This window comes from Poeciliopsis prolifica, unplaced genomic scaffold (genome assembly GCF_027474105.1).
Source record: "Poeciliopsis prolifica strain line A6 unplaced genomic scaffold, Auburn_PproV2 SCAFFOLD003, whole genome shotgun sequence".
Classification (NCBI taxonomy): Eukaryota; Metazoa; Chordata; class Actinopteri; order Cyprinodontiformes; family Poeciliidae; genus Poeciliopsis; species Poeciliopsis prolifica.
The window spans coordinates 2,668,365-2,691,454 of record NW_026562378.1 but is presented as its reverse complement, the minus strand read 5'-3'; the positions used below and the strand labels follow the sequence as shown (position 1 = coordinate 2,691,454).

At 41.2% G+C, this 23,090-nt stretch overlaps 1 protein-coding gene across 3 annotated transcripts in view; it reads left to right on the top strand.

The window, feature by feature from the left end:
* The first annotated feature begins 2,513 nt into the window (after positions 1–2,513).
* Positions 2,514–23,090, top strand: part of phf2 (PHD finger protein 2) — a 30,310-nt gene continuing 9,733 nt past the window's right edge. Inside the window, exons 1-15 of one of the 3 annotated variants that reach the window (XM_055024346.1) lie at positions 2,514–2,950; positions 10,408–10,493; positions 10,693–10,807; positions 11,761–11,921; positions 13,192–13,333; positions 13,430–13,616; positions 13,707–13,869; positions 14,626–14,713; positions 15,422–15,528; positions 16,921–17,012; positions 17,089–17,178; positions 17,819–18,145; positions 18,813–18,929; positions 21,208–21,323; positions 21,516–21,694. In XM_055024346.1, coding sequence (XP_054880321.1) covers positions 2,853–2,950; positions 10,408–10,493; positions 10,693–10,807; positions 11,761–11,921; positions 13,192–13,333; positions 13,430–13,616; positions 13,707–13,869; positions 14,626–14,713; positions 15,422–15,528; positions 16,921–17,012; positions 17,089–17,178; positions 17,819–18,145; positions 18,813–18,929; positions 21,208–21,323; positions 21,516–21,694 — 2,068 coding nt within the window. In that variant the 5' untranslated portion in view covers positions 2,514–2,852. The remainder of the gene's footprint in view (positions 2,951–10,407; positions 10,494–10,692; positions 10,808–11,760; positions 11,922–13,191; positions 13,334–13,429; positions 13,617–13,706; positions 13,870–14,625; positions 14,714–15,421; positions 15,529–16,920; positions 17,013–17,088; positions 17,179–17,818; positions 18,146–18,812; positions 18,930–21,207; positions 21,324–21,515; positions 21,695–23,090) is intronic. The other 2 variants (XM_055024328.1, XM_055024338.1) reach the window with 2 other exon arrangements.

Here is a 23,090-nt window from a genome sequence, read left to right as displayed (position 1 = left end):
GCCCTCTGAAGACCAGCAGCAGGCAAGGCGGGTGAAGCGTCTTGGGAACCTTAAACCCAGCATGAAAGCCTACTTCTGCTGCAGCTTCAGCTCAAAAGCAACAGTAAAACCCTTAGAAGTGACTTCATTACTTACACAGCCATCAGTAAAATACAACTAACGGATCCAGTTTCTACATCCAGCAGCAGACAGCTACTGTGTCACCAAGCAGGCAGATCGGTGGAGCGCTGAAGTTTGTGGATCTGAAGCGCAGTGAGAACCTGTTAGCTGCTGTCTGAAAGCAGGCAGAGAAACAGAATCCGGTGATCTGTGATGAACTGGCAGCTCTAAGAAAAGAGGAACCGTCTGGCAGAATCTGGGCTAGAAGCTGATACCCTGTCAGAGCAGATGACAGACATCACAAAGATGGAGCAGGGAAATAACCAGCAGTGGAAATAACAACTGTTCTCAAGATTTTCAATTCATTTACTAACAAAAAGAAAAGTCAAACTTAAATGTTTTCTTGCTCTTTGGTGCAGAAATAAACAAATGTAAAAACACTTCCAAATAAATCCCCCAAAAACAAAAATAATTTAGCATAACTGGACACTATAAGGGTGAGACATGACTCAATAAACAGGTGATTAGGTTCGCAGCATCACGCAGCATCACACAGCATCACACTGTGTGAACACTCTGTATTTTCATCAGTTTAATGAGGAAATGCTGCCCCCTACCGTCAGTGATCCACAACTTCATCCAGTCCACGAGAGCAGGAATCAGCATGAACTGATTTCTACAAGTCAGTGAATATAATATCACACTGACTTTCTCTGTCGGTTTGATTATGCAAAATATGTCAATCTGAGTGGACAAAAAGATTCATCAACTACCAGAGATGGGTAGTAACTAGTAATATATTAATTATTACTTTTTTTCCCTTAAAAGTAATAATTTTTAAGGAAAAATGTTTATTTTTTAGAAAAATCAGTTTTGTTTATTGAACAAAATCGATTTTTTTTCTTTTGCTTGATTTTTATTATTTTTGCGATATGGATTATTGTCATTTCGGTCCTAAAAACACCAACATTTCCCACTTAATTTCACATTTTGGTCTGTCTGATGATGTCATTTTTAAAAAATTAAACGACTGATAGTGACTCAGTACTTGCTATCAAATTCCTTTTTTTTTTTACTTTTGCTTGAGTAAAAAAATGCTGAAGTAGTTCTAAATGTTTTTGGTACTCTGCCCACCTGTGTTCACTAAATACCTAGATAAGATCATCTGAAAATACCTGACCTGGTGTTTACTTTGGAAGGAGCAGCTCCTCTTTCTAGGAATTTCTATAGAGAAGCACCAAAAGCCCAGGAAGCAGAGCATCTGTGCTGTTTTCCATCCATCACTCCTTTACAAAGTCAGATGAAGAACTGACTTTGTCAATTTACTCCTTGAAGGAGTAAATTGGAAAAATACCCCCCCCAAAAAAAGTTTTTCTGAACAACACAACGGAACAATTAAATATGGCTTGGGGTTACGAAGAACTCACCCAACACGCTGCAGTGTAGAAGGAGCTCAGCAGTAATGGAATATGTGGAGAACACAGACCATGTGAACTTGAAGACCGCATCAGAAATCTGCAAAGGATTTCCTACGTATCCTCTTCCGGAACACACACGCACACGCACACACGCACACACACACACACACACACACACACACACACACACACACACACACACACACACACACACACACACACACACACACACACACACACACACACTTAAAAACGGTCAGGAACTTGTGTGGTTTGTATTATTTTGGATTTGTTTATTATTTCTGTCTTCCTTGGTTTCTATTTGAGTAGATCAGCAGTGATTTCGTTTTCCTTTGCTTCAGTCATTTCTGACTCTAGATTTATTTTGGTCATCATGTCTCGTTCCAAGTCACCCAGTTTGTGTGCACTTTCTCGACCTGTGTCACTTTCTCTCTTGCTGCCACCCATTTCTAAACATATATATATATATATATATATATATATATATATATATATATATATATATATATATATATATATATATATATTAGTATGTAATATATATTACATACATATTATATTTATTTATTTATGTATTCATGTATATGTGTGCATATCTATCTATCTATCTATCTATCTATCTATCTATCTATCTATCTATCTATCTATCTATCTATCTATCTATCTATCTATCTATCTATCTATCTATCTATCTATCTATCTATCTATCTATCTATCTATCTATCTATAATTGATTTATATAATTGAAAGTCTTTGGAAATTAAGGCAAATGTAATTTACTACATGTATTTAGTCTTCAATAATCCATATTTCATGTAATGACCGCCGCGGAGCCTCAATGTCCTCGTCGCTCCTTCAGCTGATTGATCCTAAAACTCATTCATCAGATCCAGAACCGCTTCCTGACGTAACTTTCCCCACTTATTTATTTAACTCCGCCAAAAGACGCCGAGCCCACATTATTTTCTATTATTATTTTTGTTCTTCTTCTTCTGCTCCTCGGGGCTCCCGCTGCGAGCGCATCGGTGCCGCGCAGTCAGCAGGGGGCACGCACATATAGTTATAATAATAATAAAACAGAATGCATTTCAGGAAAACCAGCTAAGACGAGCCTCCATCGCTTCGCCCGCCCGCCCCGCAAACGCAAACGCGGCTGCGGCGGTGATGGAGCAGCGAGCCTAGCTGCATGTGTCCGGCGGGACTGCCCCTGGCTTTTTTTTTTCCTGGGGAAGATCATATTGGATCATATTGTTTGCAGGACGCTGTTCCTCCTGCAGCCCCCCCAGTCCATCCCGACGTAGTTGTGAATTGAACATGGCGACTGTACCAGTGTATTGCATCTGCAGATTACCTTACGACGTGACCCAGTTTATGATCGAGTGCGATGCTTGCAAGGACTGGTTTCACGGCAGGTAAGGCCGGGCGGCTCCGTGTCGAGCCGCCTCGCGCGGCGGTTCGCGTTTTGTTGGGGGGAACAAACAAAAATGGCGAAGACTCGGCTCCGTTTTGACAGCTTTGTGGCTCTCGGTCGCCCGTCTACATCTGAAGAGAGGCCGCTCGGAGAAGAAGAAGAAGGCGGAGTTACATCGAGCCGACCGGGGTTGTGACATTTTTTCGCGAAAATACAGCGAAACGGATTCCCGCGGATCAAAAACATACTTCGGGAAATGATACTGCGGAGCGGCGGGCTCCGTCTGCTCGAGTCTCCCGCGAGCCGCTTGACGTCCTGCCGTCTCCCCGAACTGAACTCTGCCTCCTTTCCCCTCGTCAGGAGCGGACAGCAGCGGGGGAAGCCTCGCCGTTCTTCTGGGTCTCGTTTTCCCCCCCCTCTTCCCTCCGCCGCTGCCACACTCCTCTTTTTTTTTTTTTAATCTATCAGCCATATTGTTGTCAAATGCTGCCACATACGGAGCGCTTCTGTCGGTTTTCGCTCGCTGTTCGAGCGGCGCGTGGCATGGAAATCACGACCCGAGACCGAGCCCGGAGCCCCGCAGCGGAGTCTCCCTGCCAGGCGCCGGCCATGGCTGACAATAGCCCGTGTTTTAAGGAGTTGTGACCCGTCAACAGGGAGAGAAGTGCGGTTGTTGTGAACAGTAATGGAAGCGGCCGGAGCCTCCGGTACTCCGGGCTCATGGCCGGCCGCCGCGCTGCCCGACCGAGCGGAGCGCCAATCGGATCCTCCGGTCGCCTTCACGCTGTACGGGAGTCGCTGCGGCTCTCCGCAGAATCCCTGTCAACATATGGCATTATTTGCCCCACTGCTTTTCGTGCGTTCACAAGCTGCCCCGTCCGAGCGTCGGCGGCGGTCTGCGTGTAATTCACACCGTTCGGCCGCAGTCCGGGGCGTCTCGCTTTAATTAGATCATTTGTTTAAAGCGTTTGTTTGAGTGAAGAAGCCCCACAGAGCGATGGACAGTATTTACGCGCCTGAATGTTAACCCCTTAATGCTTTCCTGACTCGCTGGGCTGCCTGCCTGCCTGGGGCTTTATCTGAGAGTCAAACGCAGGGGAAGAGCCATGACCTGCAGTCAGGCATCAGCAAAAACTCTACAAGTACCTGCATTCATAGAAATCATGTTGAGATATAAGATGCAGGTTATGGGGAAAAAAAACAAAAAAACCCTGAATGCTCATGTTTCCTGCAAACCTTGTGTTAAAATGCCCAATATGTTAGGAGCTAACATATTGCACATGAGCCCTTTAGAGAGTTTGATGTTTTTAGTGACTGTGAGTAGACCCACAGCTCCGGCAGCCTAAAAACACAATCCACAGGGAACCAGTGTGTTATTCTGGAAAAGCACAGAGTATTAAAGGAACAAACCTCACCCTGACTTGGAGACCCAACACCTATCTGACGCAAAATCTGTGAACGCGTACTGCGGCGTTATGAGCAATTACTGCTGTTTTACAGCCTGTAATGTCAGGTTTAGGACACAGTTGGACAAAATACACTAAATATGCAACATGACGATGTTAAATACACACTAAACTTTTTTTTGGTTGTTGTTTTAATCGTTAGGAAAAAACAAACAGTTTATAGACATTTTCAGTGCTGTTGTTGATAACAGATGAGAGTTCTCAATAACTGTTGCTGCCATCGCAGTCAATTTGAACAACAGTTCGGTTTCAGTTCAGTCCATCTGGAGGAAGGATTCTGACTTTACGCAATAGTCAGAATTCCAGATTTATGACTTGGTTTTAATTTAACAAAGTCTGAATTTTGGCTCGGCAAGTCAGGGATTTCCCTCCAAACTGCAGGAGTCACCTGCTCCTCAGATGGGCTGTGTTGATACTCCGTCTATCGTATCTTTAGGTCTGAGTCGCATGTTGCTACTTTCCAAGTTCCACAATGACGGTGATTGGCTCCAAACAGAACTTTTGGGAGCTTGGCCTTTCTCAGTCAGGGTTGTTTGAGTTGGACCTGGTCAGGTGGAGAGAACCGATCATCGACCCAACAGCCAATGAGAAACAGACGCTGTTTCTCATTGGCTGAGAAATGAGAAAGTAGTAATAACAAAACCAAACAAAACAGTGGGGATGCTTCAATATTTAGACTAAAATACGGTATGCAATAAACCAAGCAATTTACATATTTAACATAAAGGTAATTGGATTTAATTTAATGGGATTGTACTCACGAGGCAGCAGTTGTTACCACTAGCTAGACATTTATAATTACTGCATTCTCCAGTGAGAATAAATGCATCTGTTTCGATTTGTAATTGCGTGTGTCTCATCCCAATCAATAATATGCAACTCTGGAAAAAATGAGGAGCCCACTGCACTGCACCCCCTTGAAAACCTCCTGGTTGTTCCACCAAATATTGGTTTCTGAACTCTTCCTGAGTTTCTAAATGAACGTGAACTTGTTTTCTTTGCATTACTTGAGGTGTAAAAGAACTTTGTCTTTTTTTTTTTTTGTTTGTTTTTGTTATTTTGACCATTTCTCATTTTCTGCAAATAAATGCCAATTTTTTTGCTTGGAATTTTGGAGACATGTCAGTAGTTCAAAGAATTAAAAGAATAATGTTCAATTTACTCAAACATTTACCTAAAAAAAAAGAGTAAAATCAGAGAAACTGATTGTTTTAAGATGTCTCTTAATGTTTTTCCAGAGCTGCATATTGTCTATTTAGGCAGGAGTAAGAATATTTTTAGATTAAAGTCATCCAAAGTCATTCCAAAACCCACAATCTCGCATAAAAAAAAGCATGCCGTGGCGGTCAAAAGAAAGTACACCCTCTGTCATATGTATGTGCGCTATATTGTCTGATTAGAGAATGTGTTCATAGTGAACTACAAGAATATAAAGATTCCAATAAATATCATGTGTTAAACAAAGATAAACCCAAAGTGAAAAGGTACTAGTAAACCCAATCGAAAAGTACAGACAGAGCAGCTCTTTTTTGTGACCTCTCTAAACTCTGGATTGCATCAATAAGTCCCTCCAGTTTCGTCACAAATATGCCAAATTCACACAAAATTAGTAGATTCACACATGTTTTTCTGATTTAGTTTTTCCTCTCAAAACATTGGGTCTAAGTGGCTGCTGCCTCATCCGTGCTTGATGTCAAGCTATAATCCGGGGCCGATGCGGCGATGAATTAAAAGTCACATTAGCGCAAATATGGTACAAAAACTGGCATTTTGATAGCAACAAAACAATCACAAAATCCTGGATGGACTGATCAGTGTGAGGAGATGTCCCATAATTTTAAATTTTTAGGAAACACCAAATGCTGAAAGAAACAGTTATACATCAATATTTTAACAGTTTAATGGTTTTATGAATACAGTCTGGCACACCCGGCCCTTTAAGAACATTTACATTTTTGATATGGCCCAAAATAAAAACGAGTTTGACGCCCCTGCTCTAACTTGTTGATCACTTTAAAACAAAAAATCTGACTCAAAAGTATATTTCATTATAATCAACAGCATTCATAATTTAACTATAGGCTTTCCTGCTAGTAAATAATCTTGTAACCGAGATGCTGGCTCGGTTTTATGACGTGTCAGCAGCCTGGGAGTGAAGACAGGCTGTGAAGCAGTGCATAGAGGAACATTCACTAAACTAAACCAACCCAAAAGGTCACTTTGCTTCTTTAGTCCCTTCATTCATCTTTTTTCTCCTGTCTTTTGATTCATTATCCCAGTTGGAATGACTTGGTTCTTGGATAGATCTTGTAGGTCATTTTGTGAGTAGCTTTTTTTTGTTTTGTTTTTTGCTGAAAGTGTAATATCATATTTATAAACCCTGGATCCGAGACAGAATGATTGCCGCCTTTGAATTCGGCCACAAACACAGGAAGACGTCTGATGCTGGTGAAAGAATGTCGCCTCTGTTGTCTGCCATTGACTTTTGGTGTTGCAGATCAGCTCTCTTTCAAAAGAAATGGTTTGCCATGTCCGTTTGTTGAAGGTGCTGCAGGAAAAGAAAGGCAGGAAAATGTCCATCAGCATACAGCCGGTTCACCAGGACAGAGTGAAGGGAACAGCGGTCGTCCTGCCTAGTGGAAAAGAAACTGGCGCTAGCAGGGATCTGTGAACTTTTTTTTTTTTAAATTATGTTGAGATGTGGTAGCGCTCTCTTTATGATGATGTAGCAGGCGTCTGGTTTTCTTGTTTTATTTGGATGAGGTCATGCGTGGAGGAGCCCGCCTGATTCCAGCCGCCGCTCCCTCCCTCCATTGCCCATTTCGTCTCGGTCAAGTTTCGAGGAGCAGGACGGCGCGAAACGACGTGTTGCCATCAGGACGGAGAGCTTTGCATTTCCCTCAGGCACACACTGAAACATCATGTCTCGAAGTTGTCATGTCTGATTTCTAGTAGGTCTGTGAGGACGTCTTGTCGTCGCTGTTTGCGTCAGCGCTAGAGACGGTGCGACTCCTGCGTTGTTTGTACTTCCCTTCCTGCGACTGGTCAGCTTTGGTCAACATGTTTGCCGGCGTCAGGCTTGTTGACCACAAAACACCGGAAACTAGTGTTGTTCGAATCCTTCAGTTTCCTTTCTAATCCAATACTGAGAAAAATTAAAGTTGGTATCAGCGATAAGATACGATACAATACTTTGTGCAAAAACACTTATTTTGCCTGTTAGATCTAAAAATGAAAAGTATGATTTGTATTTCAAACCATAGCTTCCTTAGAAAAATGAAAGATGTCACTCTAATTTATTCTTTTTAGTCTCAGAAGTGCTTTGAAATAACAATGTCATTTCCTAAAGCTGCTTTTTTAACTACAACAAAAATCATACAAGATATGTGGAAATGTTGCAAACTCAAAAAAAAAAAAGAAAAGTTGCAAAGTAAAAATCCTACTGATAGAAATTCTTGTGTAATTTTTAAGAACTACTATAAAATGAAAGTATTGATATTTCAGTGTCACTCTGGACATCGCTACTGGAAACACTCTGAAACAATTTGATCTTAAAGCTGGGTAGTGATCCTGTCCGTTGTGTCCGTCCTCCGGTGCGTTTGTGGGACACAGATTGGGAAATCGTTGAGAGAGTAAAGACAAAGATGTGATATTAATGTTCAAATACACGCATTTAAAAAAATGCTGTACAAACACGTGACCTCTAAATAAGTCAGAGCCTGAGCTAAACATAGCTCCAGTGAATCATCGAAACTTTTTAAACTGTTTGGACTTCCACTGACTTCCCCTGAGACTGTTTCACAGTTTCACTCCTTGAAACATGTTTTCACAGTTGTTTTAACACAGAATATGAAGTTTGTCTTCAGATTCTGGCCTTCGTCGCTGTCTGAGAGGATCACTGTATGTTTACAGGCGTCTGATCGCATCATACTTTGCACGCCACTAGCAGATTGTTTCCTACAAATGTATTTTGTGGGTAAATTGAGGTTTGTGTTCTTTCAGCATAAACAATAGTTTGATTACCTTGGAAAAACGTGTGCAAATAAATTTTTTCCAATGGCTCAGAAAGTGCAATTAGGAATACTAAATAGAACGTAGGATAAATAATAAAGCACAAAGAACAGCAATAGATTCAACAAGTCTGTCCTTAAGCATCAGGCATGTTGTCACTGGTCACCGATCTGGAATTTTTAAAATATCGAATAGCTGCTGAAAAAAAATCAATTAATATCAGATTGGTGGATCTCAAATGGAAAGTCCATTTGACTTTCCATTTGAGAAAGTCAAATGGACTTTCTCAAATGGCCTGCAGAGCTCGCTGCCTGCAGGCCTACAGAAAATCCTCCACAGAGAAATTCTTTGGAAGCATTTGTCAAGTAATATTTGTCGGTTTCAGTTCCTTCATTGTTTATTGTACATTGCCTGTTCTTCTCCTACATGTAGTGACTGAGCAAATGAAAGTTGTTTTTACGTGTTTGACCCAGCTTGTGAAGCTCTTGGTGTGTTTCATTGTGCTGTGCTGGCGCAGAGTTATCAAATTGATTCATACTTCAGGACATTTATGTCTGTGTTTGAAAAAAACTGAAACCTTTTAAGTAGGGATGAACTGTATATCGGCACCGAGATCGGTATTGGCCAATATTAGTTGTGTTTTGATATATCGGTATCGGCCCGATATAAGCAAACCTTTATTTTTATCTGTTTCTTGTCAGGTTTTTTGCCAAAGTTATTGAAACAGCAGTAAAATATCTATAACATAGCTAAATATCGGCTATCGGCGATTACAACAATATTGATATTGGATATTGATATTGGCCCAAATTTTTGTATCAGCACATTCCTAGCTTTAAGTCAATTCAGCTGTTTTTCTGTATCAAATTGGTTTCTGCGGATACCAAACCGCAGGTATCGGAAATGAAAAAAGTGGATTGGTGCATCGCGAGACAGCATGTGGAGTTCCCATGTCTTATATAATTATAAATGTATATATACTATATATAACTAGAGACTGTACAGTAAAATGTGGCCTGAATTAACTTCTACTTACTAGTTTTGACCTAATAACTAGTAAGTTATTGTCATATTTTGCTCTTAACTAGAATGAACTGTGTCTCCAAAAATGGTCTTATGAGTCAGTAATAAAATAGAAAATAGAAAAATAAAATAGAGCAAGAATGTGATGAAATAAAACAATCCTAAATCAAATTCAAATTCTAAAAGTAGTTTATTGATCTCAGAGGGAAGTTAAACAATCAGGTCCATATAAGTAAAAGTTTAACTTCAACAACAAAAAAATGTGACAAGAAGTCAGAGTGTGTTTTGATTCCTATTCCTAGAGTTTAATTCCTAACTCTGACTAGAGTGATTAGGAGCCAAACGTGATCAGTGATTTCTCCTTCGCCTAATTGATAGAAAACTCTTTTGTTCGGCCGATGAGGTGAAAAAATGGTCAAATCTGCTCAGAGTCGCTGCGCCTGTAGAAAGAGAAGCAGAGGAGCGTCTGAAGGAATGACTTCACTTTCCATCTGCTGTGGTAATAAACTCAGTTCGTTTCTGGATTACCTAATAATCTGTCAGATGACACTTTTCTCCTGCTGGCTGCATAGAGTCCTCCATTCACGGTATTGCAGTGAATTAACAACAGTCAAACTATTGGAAGAAATTGGACGAGTGAGCTGAGGTCTAAAAACAACAGCATTTGCGGAGACAACTTCCAACATAAACACCACGATTAATACGCAAAAATCAATAAAAATTGACATTTGATAAGTTTCCATACAGACTACATGATAGATAGTGTGGTATTAATTCTAATGAATATGCAGCCAGTCCACATTGTTAGCAGAACTAAAGGGCCCCAAAACCAAATTTTGCTTAGGGCCCCCCAGAGGCTTGGTCTGGCTCTGTGCCTACAACACGTGTCAGAGGTCAGAATGTCGTTGCTGTCTTCTGTGTTTGTTGACAATATATCTTCCTGCGGTTCTGCTTTCAGCTGTGTTGGGGTGGATGAAGACGATGCACCGGACATCGACATCTATCACTGCCCAAACTGCGAGAAGACCCACGGCAAATCCACATGTGAGTGATAGCACTGATTCAGTCGGCCACTGGGAGGCAGTGTGGGCCTCTGTTTTAATGCCTTCGCATTTTAATAAGATTGTGCTGAAAACAAACGTTTTATTGACTCGGCATTTTAAGACTAAAAATGAGAAAATGCGTTTTTAAATTCACACACATCATGCAATCTTTATTTCTTCTTGCTTTATTTCTTTTTCAGTGAAAAAGAAAAAGAACTGGAGCAAACACGACACGGGGCAAAGCACGGACATCCGGGCGGTTCAGAACGGCAGCCAGGTTTTCATCAAGGAGTTACGCAGCCGCACGTTCCCCAGGTGAACACCTCTCCGTTTCCGAGAACAGGCCACTTGTTCACTCCGCCTGAACACCGGATGACTGCTTTTGATGTTTGGTGTAGTCAAAATTACTTACAAATATTCATAAATTAGAATCACAAAATCTTTGATTTTGATTGTGAAAAACCCACCAAAATCAGTCACTAAATCCTGGATGGATTTTTTGATGTTCCCTGGTGAAAAGCTGTTCAATGTTATTTAAGTTTAAGAAACAATTACTAAATGCTGAAACAAACAACTACTTATTAATATTTCAACAGTTATTAGCACACTGGCACACACGGCCCTTTAAGAACATTAAGATCTTTAATATGGCAGAGATTTTGAAGAATTTCTCTTTGGTTGGTGGCTGAAGACCAAGAGCCATTTCTTCAGCTCGTGCCAGACTGGCTTGTTTGTTTTGGTTGTATTTTACCCACAATGCCCTGGCGCTGTAGTTAGCATTTTCCTTTGGAGCGGTCTCCGGTCTGCTTGGCGTTCACATGTGCATTCGCACCACACCAGAGTTCGCTTCAACCGAAGAGTTCAGGCAGACAAAGTTTGTTTGTCAGAGTTTCAGAGTTTGATTACACATTCACACCTCCCCACATGAACCGGACCTTTCAGACAAGCAAACTAGAGCTGGATTGAAAAGGACGGAGCAAAACTGGTGGGAATGATCCTACATTCCTTGATCTGGGTTCATGGCTCTCCATGATGCTGGTTGTTCTCTGAAGAACTTCTGCAGATGGAACAGCGGGAGTAGTGGACCCTACTTACAAATGGGCTCCACACTCTAGAGATGTCTGCATGGAGAAACCACACAAGGATGAATGAGTGGATATTGATGGACGGTCATTTTTCAGCCCGTGTTTCTCCACCTCCAGCTGCCTCCACATGGGGGAGCTGTGGTCCAGCCGGTCACAGTAAAACCAAACTCCTCTCTCTTCCAGTGCTGACGACATCGTGGTGAAGCTGAGCAGCGGTCAGCTGACCCTGGACTATCTGGAGGAGAACGGCTTCAATGAACCCATCCTGGTCCAGAAGAAGGACGGTCTGGGGATGTCCATGCCTCCCCCAACCTTCTACATCAGTGATGTGGAGAAATATGTTGGTAGGAAGAAATTCCAGCAGCTTAACTAGATCTCTGTGTCAGTGCCTCTACTGGCCTGTGAGGAAATGTAAAAACACCTAATAGGAGCTCAGTATTTCACCATTAAGACGGTACAACACACAATCTGGTCAGTTTTAAAATGCACCTACCGGTACTTTAAACCAGTGGTCTTCAAGCTGCGGCTCTGGGGCCAATGTGGCTCGTTAGACCTTCCAAATAATAACATTGGCTAAAAATGGTAAAGAACCAGCCAATGTTTTTGAACAAATGCACATTTTTTATTTCTTTTAAATATTAAGTAATTACATTGAATGTTCAGAATGACATTCAATGTATTGTGGTATTATAGTACCAATAATACTATTTTAGAACTTTTTAATTTCATGAAGTTAGAAACCATGCACTTTATTATATAATTTTCCGCAAATATAAACATCTCAGAAGATTTCTCCATCCTTCCTTAATTATACAACCTAACAATTGATATAAAATCTTAGTTCTTTCCTTTTAGTACAGTGTATGTGACTATCTGGCTGTAAATGTATGGATTTCTATTATTATTATTATTTATTTATTTATTTTTGTTATTATTTCCTCATGTTTGGTTCCAAACATGGCTACTACCTCCTGCTGACATCATTTGAAACAACTCAGTGAAATTTGAAACAACTCAGTGAAATTCTGCTGCCTTATTAGCAACACTTTTCACATAAACACATAAAATTAATGAAATAGGACAAAGTGTAATATGCCTCAGGAGTTCATGTAGGAATTACATTTCTATTACTCAACTGCTTTAAATAAATGTAACAATAGTTCATGATAGGATTATGCCATGGAAGTGCATTAGTAATTATAGCAGATGAATGATTTCAATTTAAAGCAGGATTTTATTCTCTGTCGGTAACAAAAGTGGTCGTCTGAATGAATTATTCATATCTGTTCATTCTGCTGAACTGTCAAATGGACCTTTAGGGTTTTTTTTTTTGCTTCCTGTTGGAAACTATATGAAGTTCCATTGTTTACAGAATAGCAGTAGGGGTAAAACCAGTGAAGGGAAGAAAAAGTTCCGGATACGGAGCTGGGAATCTGACCTGCACGCAGTGCCATGTGATCTCCAACAGGGGGAGCACCAGCTCTCTGAATACGCCGATATTTGGCTGGTAGCGACAGAATCCCAGCAGAGATGCGTTCAGCTACACTGACGTTGTGACATGTTGACCTCATCTGTAGGTTCTGTGTCTTATCGGGTCCTGTCCTGCTGTCTCAGGTCCAGACGTCCCCGTGGACGTGGTGGACGTCACCAAGCAGACCGACAGCCAGATGAAGCTCAAAGAGTTTGTTGACTATTACTACAGCACAAACAGGAAGAAGGTTTTGAACGTCATCAACCTCGAGTTCTCAGACACCAGGTAGTGGCTCGCCGTCTCGACTGTGATGTTTGAAAACAAGAAACTTTTTCCTCCAGGCTGAAAGCCATTTTTACCCCCCTCTCTTTCCCCACCCAGAATGAGCTCTGTAGTGGAGAGCCCACAGATCGTACGGCGGCTGTCCTGGGTAGAAAACTACTGGCCCGACGACGCCCTGCTCGGGAAGCCGAAGGTCACCAAATACTGCCTCATCTGCGTGAAAGACAGCTACACCGACTTCCACATCGAATGTGGTGGCGCCTCGGTGTGGTACCACGTCCTGAAGGTCGGTGTCGGGCGGGCTGTGAAGCGGTCACTCAACCCTTCCTCAATGCAACCACAGTCCATGATGCTGAAAACCTGCTCATGTCCGCAGGGAGAGAAGATCTTCTTCCTCATCAAGCCCACATCGGCCAACCTGTCTCTGTACGAGCGCTGGAGGTCGTCGTCCAATCACGGAGAGATGTTCTTCGCCGACCAGGTGGACAAGTGTTACAAATGCACCCTGAAGCAAGGCCAGACGCTGTTCGTCCCGTCAGGTCAGAGTTTGTCTCACTCCGCCCTCAGAAAATGAGAAGAACTGGTGTGGAGTAACTTTAGGAGCGCATTGCGCTGGAACCTCGTCTAAAAACTCACTTCAGAATTATAGAATATGCTAAAGATACCAGGGATTCACGATATCATCAGTATCGCCTGATATTAGCTGTAAAATGTCAAAATAATTCACCGATATAAAAGGCCTTGTTCTTATGTGATAAACGTGACATGATGCCTTCAGCACAGCACAACGTCATAAGAAGCTGCTACGTATTAATCCACGACTGAGGTGCTTTTCACTTGTTGCTTGTGAACAGGTTGAACTTAGCTTTGTGTAGATTTACAAATTGGCACTGTGTGTTCTCACTGTCTTAGAGAGCAGATGTCATGAATAAATTTGATGTTAAATATGTAAGTTGAAATTGTTGCATTATTTTCAGCTTCTTTTTAGCATTTTGCGATTGGTAGCAGGCTGAATTGACAAAGATAATTCAGTTTTTTAATTCCACAGTAGAGAAAGCCATAGCTCCAGTAAGAAGGTACAGGAAAAAATATCAGCATTGGTATATTATAATGCCGATATATTTAAATGGGTTTTAATATATCGGCGTATAAGATATCGATCAAAAATCCAATATTGTGTATCCTTAGAAGATCCATTTTTTGACTATTTGACAGGAAATATTCTTTTTTCCCGGGTTTTCCCGGGTTCAGTCTTCAGAAATGTCTGATTGATTTGTCGTTCATTGTGGAATCAGGATGGATCAACGCGGTGCTGACTCCAGTCGACTGCCTGGCCTTCTCCGGACACTTCGTCCACAACCTGAGTGTGGAGATGCAGATGAGGTTTGGCATCCTGTCTGACGCCACACATTCATCACAAACAGACATAAAGCTTATGAACAAGGCCAACATTTGTTTGTTCGGCCTGAGACGACTCTGGAGCCAAGGAGGTGGAATTGCTCTTTGACTTTCCAGACAGTAAAAGTGTGAACAATGTGACATTACAGCTCATTTAGTTCATGAAGAACTAAAGACTCGGTCCATAGATAGAACCAGAATTCTGATGTCAGATTAAAACACAAGAACTCTTCATTTGTTCAGATTTGTTGACAGCTGTCCTGTGGTGACGCTACAGAGGCAGTAGAGGGTGCTGTTGCTCCCCCTAAGGAAGTTATAACCCCCTCATTGAACCTCTGAGAAAATGTTTGATTATTATTTTCTTTCTCCAGCCAACCTGGAAAAAAATTTCTGTTGTAAGGGAAATAATATGCCAGTGGAACTTTTTTCACTTTTTCATCAACTTTAAGGAATTATGTACTTAAAACAAGCTCCTTTATCCTGCTGAAAAGCTATTTGTAAGTTAGCTTTGTCCGAGTTATCAGCACCAGAAACTAGCCCACATCGCTTCATTTCCACGAGTAAAAAACATGACATGGCTTTATCTTTACATTACCCCCATTTGGTAGTTTCCCTTTGGCCTCCCACAGTCGTTGTTGCTTAATGCATGTAGCCTGCGTGGTGTTTAGTTAAAACATGCTTTACTCTCCTCAGAGCGTATGAAATCGAGAAGAGGTTGAAGGTCAAGACTCTCACCCCGTTCCCCAACTTTGAGACGGCGTGCTGGTATGTGGGGCGCCACTTATTGGAGCGGTTCAAAGGTGAGCTCTTGATCACTGCAGGAAGTAGTTGGTTTTTTTTAGGTTTTTTGCAGCAGCAGCTTGTGGCCACGTTCGCAGAAAAGCTCCTTTCTTCTTGAAGTTTCCAGAAGAATGCATGAAGCAGAGAAAAACGCAAACAGTCAGGAAAAGGCTCTTTTTGTTTTTCTTTCAGAGCGCGGCGTTGTGTCTGCCGTGCAGATGACAAGTTGGATGCTCTAATATTGTTTCAGTCATTAAATCGGTGGATGGGAGAGGGAGCAGATGATTAGCTTCAAAAGGCCTGGCCCCTGTTTGAATGGCTTGCTTCATTGCAAGCCAGTGTTCCAGCTCCCCTCAGCTGGCCTGGACCAACTGTTTATGCTTGCAGCCTTGTCGGGATAATGACTTCCTGTTTATCGAAGCTCTGTTGCTTCTCTGGGTCCTGCACGACACTTCTACCCCACAAAGCTGTGCTGTTAGCAGACCATCATTCATTTTATCCTCAGGGGTTAGCTTTTTCACCACAGAGAATTAGGGATGCACCAATTGCAGTGTTTTGGTCAATTACCAGTCTTTAAAAAGTCTGACCTGCTGATTTCGATTTTGGCCAAAACCAATTTTTTTGGTCTTAAATGTTGCTGAATATAGCAACAAAAAAAAAATCACTGAGTTGGCAACTGAGGGGCGACTGTCGTTAGCTGCAAATTTGCAGACATGACTTGGATGGCGGGTCAGACCTGTCTCACGGGAGAGTAGAAGAGGACAACAGATGACTTTTACATATTTGCTCAGGTTGATAAAATCGGAGGATAAGATCGGCTCCACATGCTCCACAGGATAAAATCGGAGGATAAGATTGGCCGATCACCGATCTTCCAAAATCAAGAAAACGGGTGTCGGTAAATTGATGCGCCCCAGTCTGTAACTCCGTCTTTGTGGTGGTTGGCAATGACATTGAGCACGCTCTCTATGTGTGACGTTATTGCGCCCTCTGATGTGCATTTTGCGGTTCACACTGGACGTCACATACAAGTTGCATATACTTGGAAGCAACGAAAAGAAATCCTATTTCACAAAAAAATCGGAATTGAGCATTAAAGTGCAGTTTGAACATAGCTTTACATGCTGTATAGATCTTTTGAGGTTCAAGTTCTGTTACTAGATGGCAAAAAAAAGCCAGCTTCTTTCTCAAAGCTCTACACAACATTTAAAAAAAAAGTCTGTAAAAAAAAGTCAGTTCAGTCTAATCACACAGACAGATTCCCAGTAACGTACAATCCGTTACGTTTGGGTTTAATATTCAAACTGGTAAAATAAAATGTTTCCATCTGCAGCATTCAGTTCTCCTGGTCAGACTTTGTGTTTTGCCGGTATCAGTCCCTCATACCCACCATGATGTTCTATAATCTACAGGTTTACACAAAGCAAATAAGCAGCCAGCTCCATACCTGATACACGGTGCCAAAATCATCAACGGAGCCTTCAGAGCGTGGACTAAAAAACAGGTATAGGGAGTGAAACATCGGGCTCCTGCAGTGTTTCCCACGTCACCGCAACTCTGCTCGTTTCTGCCCGTCACAGGCTCTCCTGGAACACGAGGATGAGCTACCAGAGAACATGAAACCTTCCCAGCTCATCAAGGACCTAGCCAAAGAGATCAGGCTGTCAGAGGTAACTGTGATTTTATAGATGTAGAGAGAGAGAGTAACATCTGGGAAGTCTTTGCTTTACTACGCTCTGCCTCTTTTCGCATATAATACGAGGCTTTGGTGTGGAATCTGAAACGTTCATCTCTAACTCCTGTAACACATCAAAATCAAACATAACATTATTTCTGTGAAGTCCTGTGGTGAAAAAAAAAAATTGCTGCTCAGCAACATCGCTCGGCCGATCCCAATATCAAATTTTGCCGGACGATAAATTGTACCAAGAAGTTATCACGATAAAGAATAATATTGTTGCTTTGAGACCATTATCAAGTGATATAAGGGAGGAACATGTTCTCAGAGAGCAATAAACTTCAAATTCTAATGAACATTTAAAAACTGCAAGTGCAAGACAATTTAAAAACCAAAAATAAATAAACAAAACAACAAATAAAATGAATTGTGAAGTCGCTGGGAACAAAATTGTCCTTCAAAATAAGAGAGCAAAGCACCAGGCTGAAGACTTGAAGAAGAATTGTTATAAGAGTCAACAAATACTATAAAAATGCTTCATCCCAGTTTGTGGGACATATTCACCAACTGAAACGATTGTGAAACGAACACGTCTCAGATGTTGTTGCTGTTCTCTTTGCTCTCTCTCCCAGAATGCAACAAAAGCCATTAAGAGCGAGCCGAGCATCAAGGCACCCGTGGAGGAACCAGCATTTACCCACTCTGAGCCCGACGAGCCCGTTTCCCCAGCAACCATCCCGTCTCCCAGCAGAGAAAAACCCAAGAAAAAAGCCCCCAAATCCCAGAAGCCTCCAAAGGCGCCCAAGGCCCCCAAACCTCCGAAGGTCAAAGACGGGGAAAAGAAGAAAGTGAAAAAGATGAAGGAGTTGTCACCGCCTCCGAAGCCTTCCAGCTTTGCCGCCCTCGAGTCTCACGCCAAGGAGATCTTGAGTCAAATGGACCAGCAAAAGAAGCCAAAGGTGAACACATCCAGAGTGAAACAATGTGATTGCTTTAGATATTTTGTTGCCATAACTCCCGATAAACCGTGAAAGCTTCTGAATGCCGGGCATTGACAGGAAGTAATAGGAAGATATATTTCTGAAACTGCTTTTTCAAATTCAACCTCCAACCTAAACCAGTGGTGTCCCAACTTTTTGCCCCCCCTGTGGCCAAAACTGGCAAAATAAATAAATAAATGAATCTTTCAATTTTATCTGCTCAACAATAAAACTTTTATGAAATCTGTATGTCATTAAATATCCAAAACCTAAAAAGGGTGTCGGACCGCTGCCTTAATAAAAGAAAATGGGCAATTTCTAAAAATGTTGGGTTATTGGCTGCACTTTGGACACCCCTGGTCTAAACCCACCTAATTTTAAGAAACTGGAATGTTTTGTTTAAGCATTCCAGAATGCTGAAACAAGCAACTATTTGGTCATATTTTAACAGTTTAATGGCACAATCATCCCTTTAAGGACATTCAGATTTTTATATGGCCCAAAATAAAAATGAGTTCGACCCCCCGGCTCCAGGCTGGATGGAGGTTTCTGGAACATTAGGATCAGTTTGCAGATTGTAAAGCCAACAGCCTTTCAGATTCCAGGTTCTTCTATTAAACTTTGTGTCTCTGCTTTAAACTCCTAGGTTGTCAAAAATGTCCTGAGTGTGTCCGAGAAGGAAACGTCAAAGCAGAACAACATGGACAAGTTTGAAATCAGAGAGCAAAACAAAAACAAGACGGAAGCCAAATGGAAGTACAAGGTACATTTTGTTATCATCTCTGCTTTTCCCATGCCTGTTCGCTCTCAACCGAACCGAACTTCTGCCCATGTTCTTTTCAAAAAGTCACAAGCCGATAGGCTGAACTGACATAAAAAACCTGAATCATCTAAAAGCAATTTGCAAACTTCAAAGTGGGAATTAACAACGATGATATGGCCAAGTCTTAGATTTCGGCTCTGCAGTCCATCATCCGCCCTCTCAGAGTTTACTTAATGGAATTAAGCCATGTCCACATCCAAACACCTTCCATTTAAGTGCTTACACATGTCCACAAGGCAAAAAAATAAAAGAAGTGTTGTGTGATCATCGCTGAATAGTGGGAGGAAGCTTTTTGAGGGGAACAAAAGTGTAATTTCGTCAAACAGAAGACATTAGAGAGCTTCGGTTTCACGGAAAATGTAATGCCAGACTGCTGAGGAATGTTCGCAGCCTCTCCGCTAGCCGCTCCGCTGCTTCACATCGGGCCAAGCATTTACAGATGGAGAGGAGATCATCGCTAGGTCTTCACCAAGGTTACTGCAGAACCCTTTTCCTTTTAACTCGCGTAAAAAAAAAAAAAGTCAAAGAAACAAAGACACAGCCCCTCTGTATGTCTTGCGCTAGCTATTAATCGTCTCCAGAATGTTAGGGCTGATTAGAAAGAAAGGCATTCTGAATTACAATCTCAACATACACAATGCTGTCACACGCCTTTAATTAAAGAAGCAGAAATGTTTAATGTTGTAAACACTCTGCGGCGGATGCTTGATTACAGAGTCCGCTCTGCTTTTATGGCTGCCATTTTGGATTTGCTGTGCAACATCTGGATTGGCATGAAGCAGGTCAGAAGGATCTGAATGTGTCATCTGGGACCATTAGCACTCTGACCGTTAGCGGTTAGCTTGTTTTCACTGATAATTAGACAGTTGATTCTAATAACTATCTCAGCCTGAATAGGGAGAGCAAAATATCAGAAAACATGGACTTTTCATGTTGTGATGATAATGACGGGAATAATCTCCCATGTTCTGGTTCGCGTTTCTTTTTTTTTTTTCTTCTCCTACATGACATTCTTCTCATCTCCTCAAGAATTAACCTAAAAAAAAATATGTACTACATAATGGAGCTATGTGGCAAAATGTGTACATATATATATATATATTATATATATATATATATATATATATATATATATATATATATATAGGGTAGAAAAATTGTTTGCTACCCTGTTAATGACTGAAAAAACCTGCAACGATCAATGAAATAGTTCAAAATTGGCAAAAATAATAATATTAATTAAAAATGATACTGAAAACGAACCAATGAAAATCAGGCCATGCGTTTTGCTTTGTGGTTTAACAGAATCCTGACTGGTTTTGCCAAAACCTCCGTAAACGCCTGACAAGGCAAACCCAGATGAAATCAGCTGCGGCTCTTGAACTCCCTGGAGTTCACGGGAAAACTCAGTCTCTTTCAGTCTAAAATATTTTTGCTGTAATTAATATGGAAATATTAAGTTTGTAAAGCAAACTTGTGTGTTGATGTTCAGGCAACCTGTTATAACCACTTTACATTTTTTTATTCTGTTTAATGTACTGTGTCTCTGCATGAGTCTTCTTACTTTGATTGACTTTCAGAAAAGTGTTACAAGAGCATTTCATTTATTTTCTTGGAAAATTAACTGAAGTTTTGAACCGAATTGAATTGAAAAGTGGTTCTGATACCTTGGCAGTAGCTGTGCACCGATTGCAGTTTTCTGGCTGATCGCTGATTACCAATTTTTAAAAATCCTGACCTGCTGATTCCAATTTTGGCTGATACCAATTTTATTTTTGTCTGAATTGTTGCTAAATATAGCTAAAACGTTGCTGAGATGACAACAGTGGCTATTGTCCATTGCAAACATGCAGACATGACATGGTGGGCGGGGCTAACGGTCAAACCTCTCTTCCAGGAGAGTAGAAGAAGACAGTGACTGATCTTTAGACCTTTGCTGAGAACATAAGAATTGCTTCATCTTTAAGCATCGGCCTATCAACTAAAATCTTCCAAAATTGAGGAAATTAGCGTCGTTCCTGCCTCACTGTTTTAAAAAGTCACTATTTTCTGATTTGAAAGTTGTTTTAAATGTCTAAAGAAAAAACTCACAGCTTCTTGGACTGATGTACCTGTAATGACTTGGTGCCATTACGTTCTGTGAATGTCTTGTCACTTGATACTGTACACTTGCATTACTTCTGCTTCCCTAAGTTTTACTTTGATTGGACCATTACAGAACAGTAAGCCGGATTCCTTGCTGAAAATGGAGGAGGAGTGCAAGTTTGACAGAATACCGCTGTCAGGCAATAAAGACAGATTCAGCTTTACTATGTCTCACAGGAAACTAGCCAGGTACGTATGGCATGGCCCCCACTGCCAAATAAATACTTTATGGTAGGCTTGAAGAGTCAGGCCTTCTGATGTGGTCTATTACGGTGATTATGGAGCTATGTGGCAATCAGCACAATATCCATTAAAGCTAACTGGAGGGTTTCTCACTGTCAGTGCCTCGCTCAGCTTATTCTCCTGCGGTTTCTGTTCCAGCTCCAAGATGCTGAAACCTCAGACCAACTCAAGTATTTTCGGATCGTTACAAAACCTAAAAGAGGACAAAACCAAGCCAGTGAGAGACGAGTACGAGTACGTCTCGGATGAGGGCGAGCTGAAGATAGATGAGTTCCCCATCAGGCGGAAAAAGAACACCGTTAAGAGAGATCTTTCCTGTGAGTGTTTTCAGATTAAGCGTGTACTGTTTCACTTTTGTTTAAGCCAATAACCACGGTGGGCACAAAAGCACTTCACAGCATCGGCTTTAAATGCCTTAAACTTAATTTGATGCATGTTAAAGTTCCTTTGACTGCAGCTTGACATTCCTTAATTGAAGCCAGAGGTGGGCAGAGTGCCCAAAACTTGTAGCAAGAGTAGAACGACTGAAACATGTTTCCATTCAAGTAAAAGTAAAAAGTAGCCGTCCAAGAAATTACGCAAGTAAGAGTAAAAAAAAATTTGGGTTTTTTTTTGGTTAAAACATGTTTGTTCTTCATTTAGTATATAGAGGATCCAGAAATTTTACTCAAGTAAGAGTAGAAATACCTTATGACAAAATTACTCAAGGAAAAGTCAAAAGTACAGCGTAGGAAAAGTACTCCATGGTACCTTTATGTTATTCAAAAAAGTTACTCAAGTAAGTATAATTGAATAAATGTAACTATGTTCTACCACACATACATAACTAGACTCAAGTCTAGTTAAAGCAGAGACTGAGCTCTGTGTTCCTGTTCTACTCTGAACATTCAAAAGCATTTCTTGAACCAGTTTTAGCCCATTATCCTCAGTTAAAATTCTTTCTGCTCATATGGCCAGTTCTTAGAGTGTTTTACATTTTCGGGGAATGTTATGAAATGGAAAGGAAGAAATGTTATTCTACTCTAATCATACACACTGGAGCTAATCATCTGGCCAAACAGAAATTACAAATTCTGAAAAATGACTTCCAGCATCATCAAAGTGCAACTGAAATGCTGAAAAGAAAAGTTTTTGTCAGTGGAGCAGTTCTGGATGTGGAGCAGAGAATGACAGCAGACTGCTCATCATTAAAAATGGCTTTTTAAAGAAAACTCTTCTGGCAGGAAGGCTCTTAACCAAGCAGGGAAAATACTTTTCAACGTTGCTTGAAAGATTCAACAACCGTAATCAAGTCCAGAGGACGCACTCTGGACTTGATTATCAGATCTCAACCACAGGACAATACAAACAACAAGATCATTGTCCCAGCACAGATTGTAGAAGGACAAGCACAGATTGAGCAGTCACACACTATCCCAAACAAGCTGATACGTCTGGAAACATGAGCTGGTGAGGCCTCAAATCGTCCCACTTCTTCTGCACCCAATGGGAGACAAGACTCTTTATCGGAGGCTTCGTCTCATCAACGCCAGGGTGGCTGGTCAGAGATTCTGTCACTTGAATTGGCATGTCTTATCTTTAGTGAGGAAATGGATCGTCAATTTTCCTAGGTACTTCTCTCCTGAGCGCACCCCCCAAAAAAAGTGTTTCACGGATCAAATGAACGACCGAGTTCTGCTTGCTCCCTTTCTACTTAGTGCTCAAAACATCATA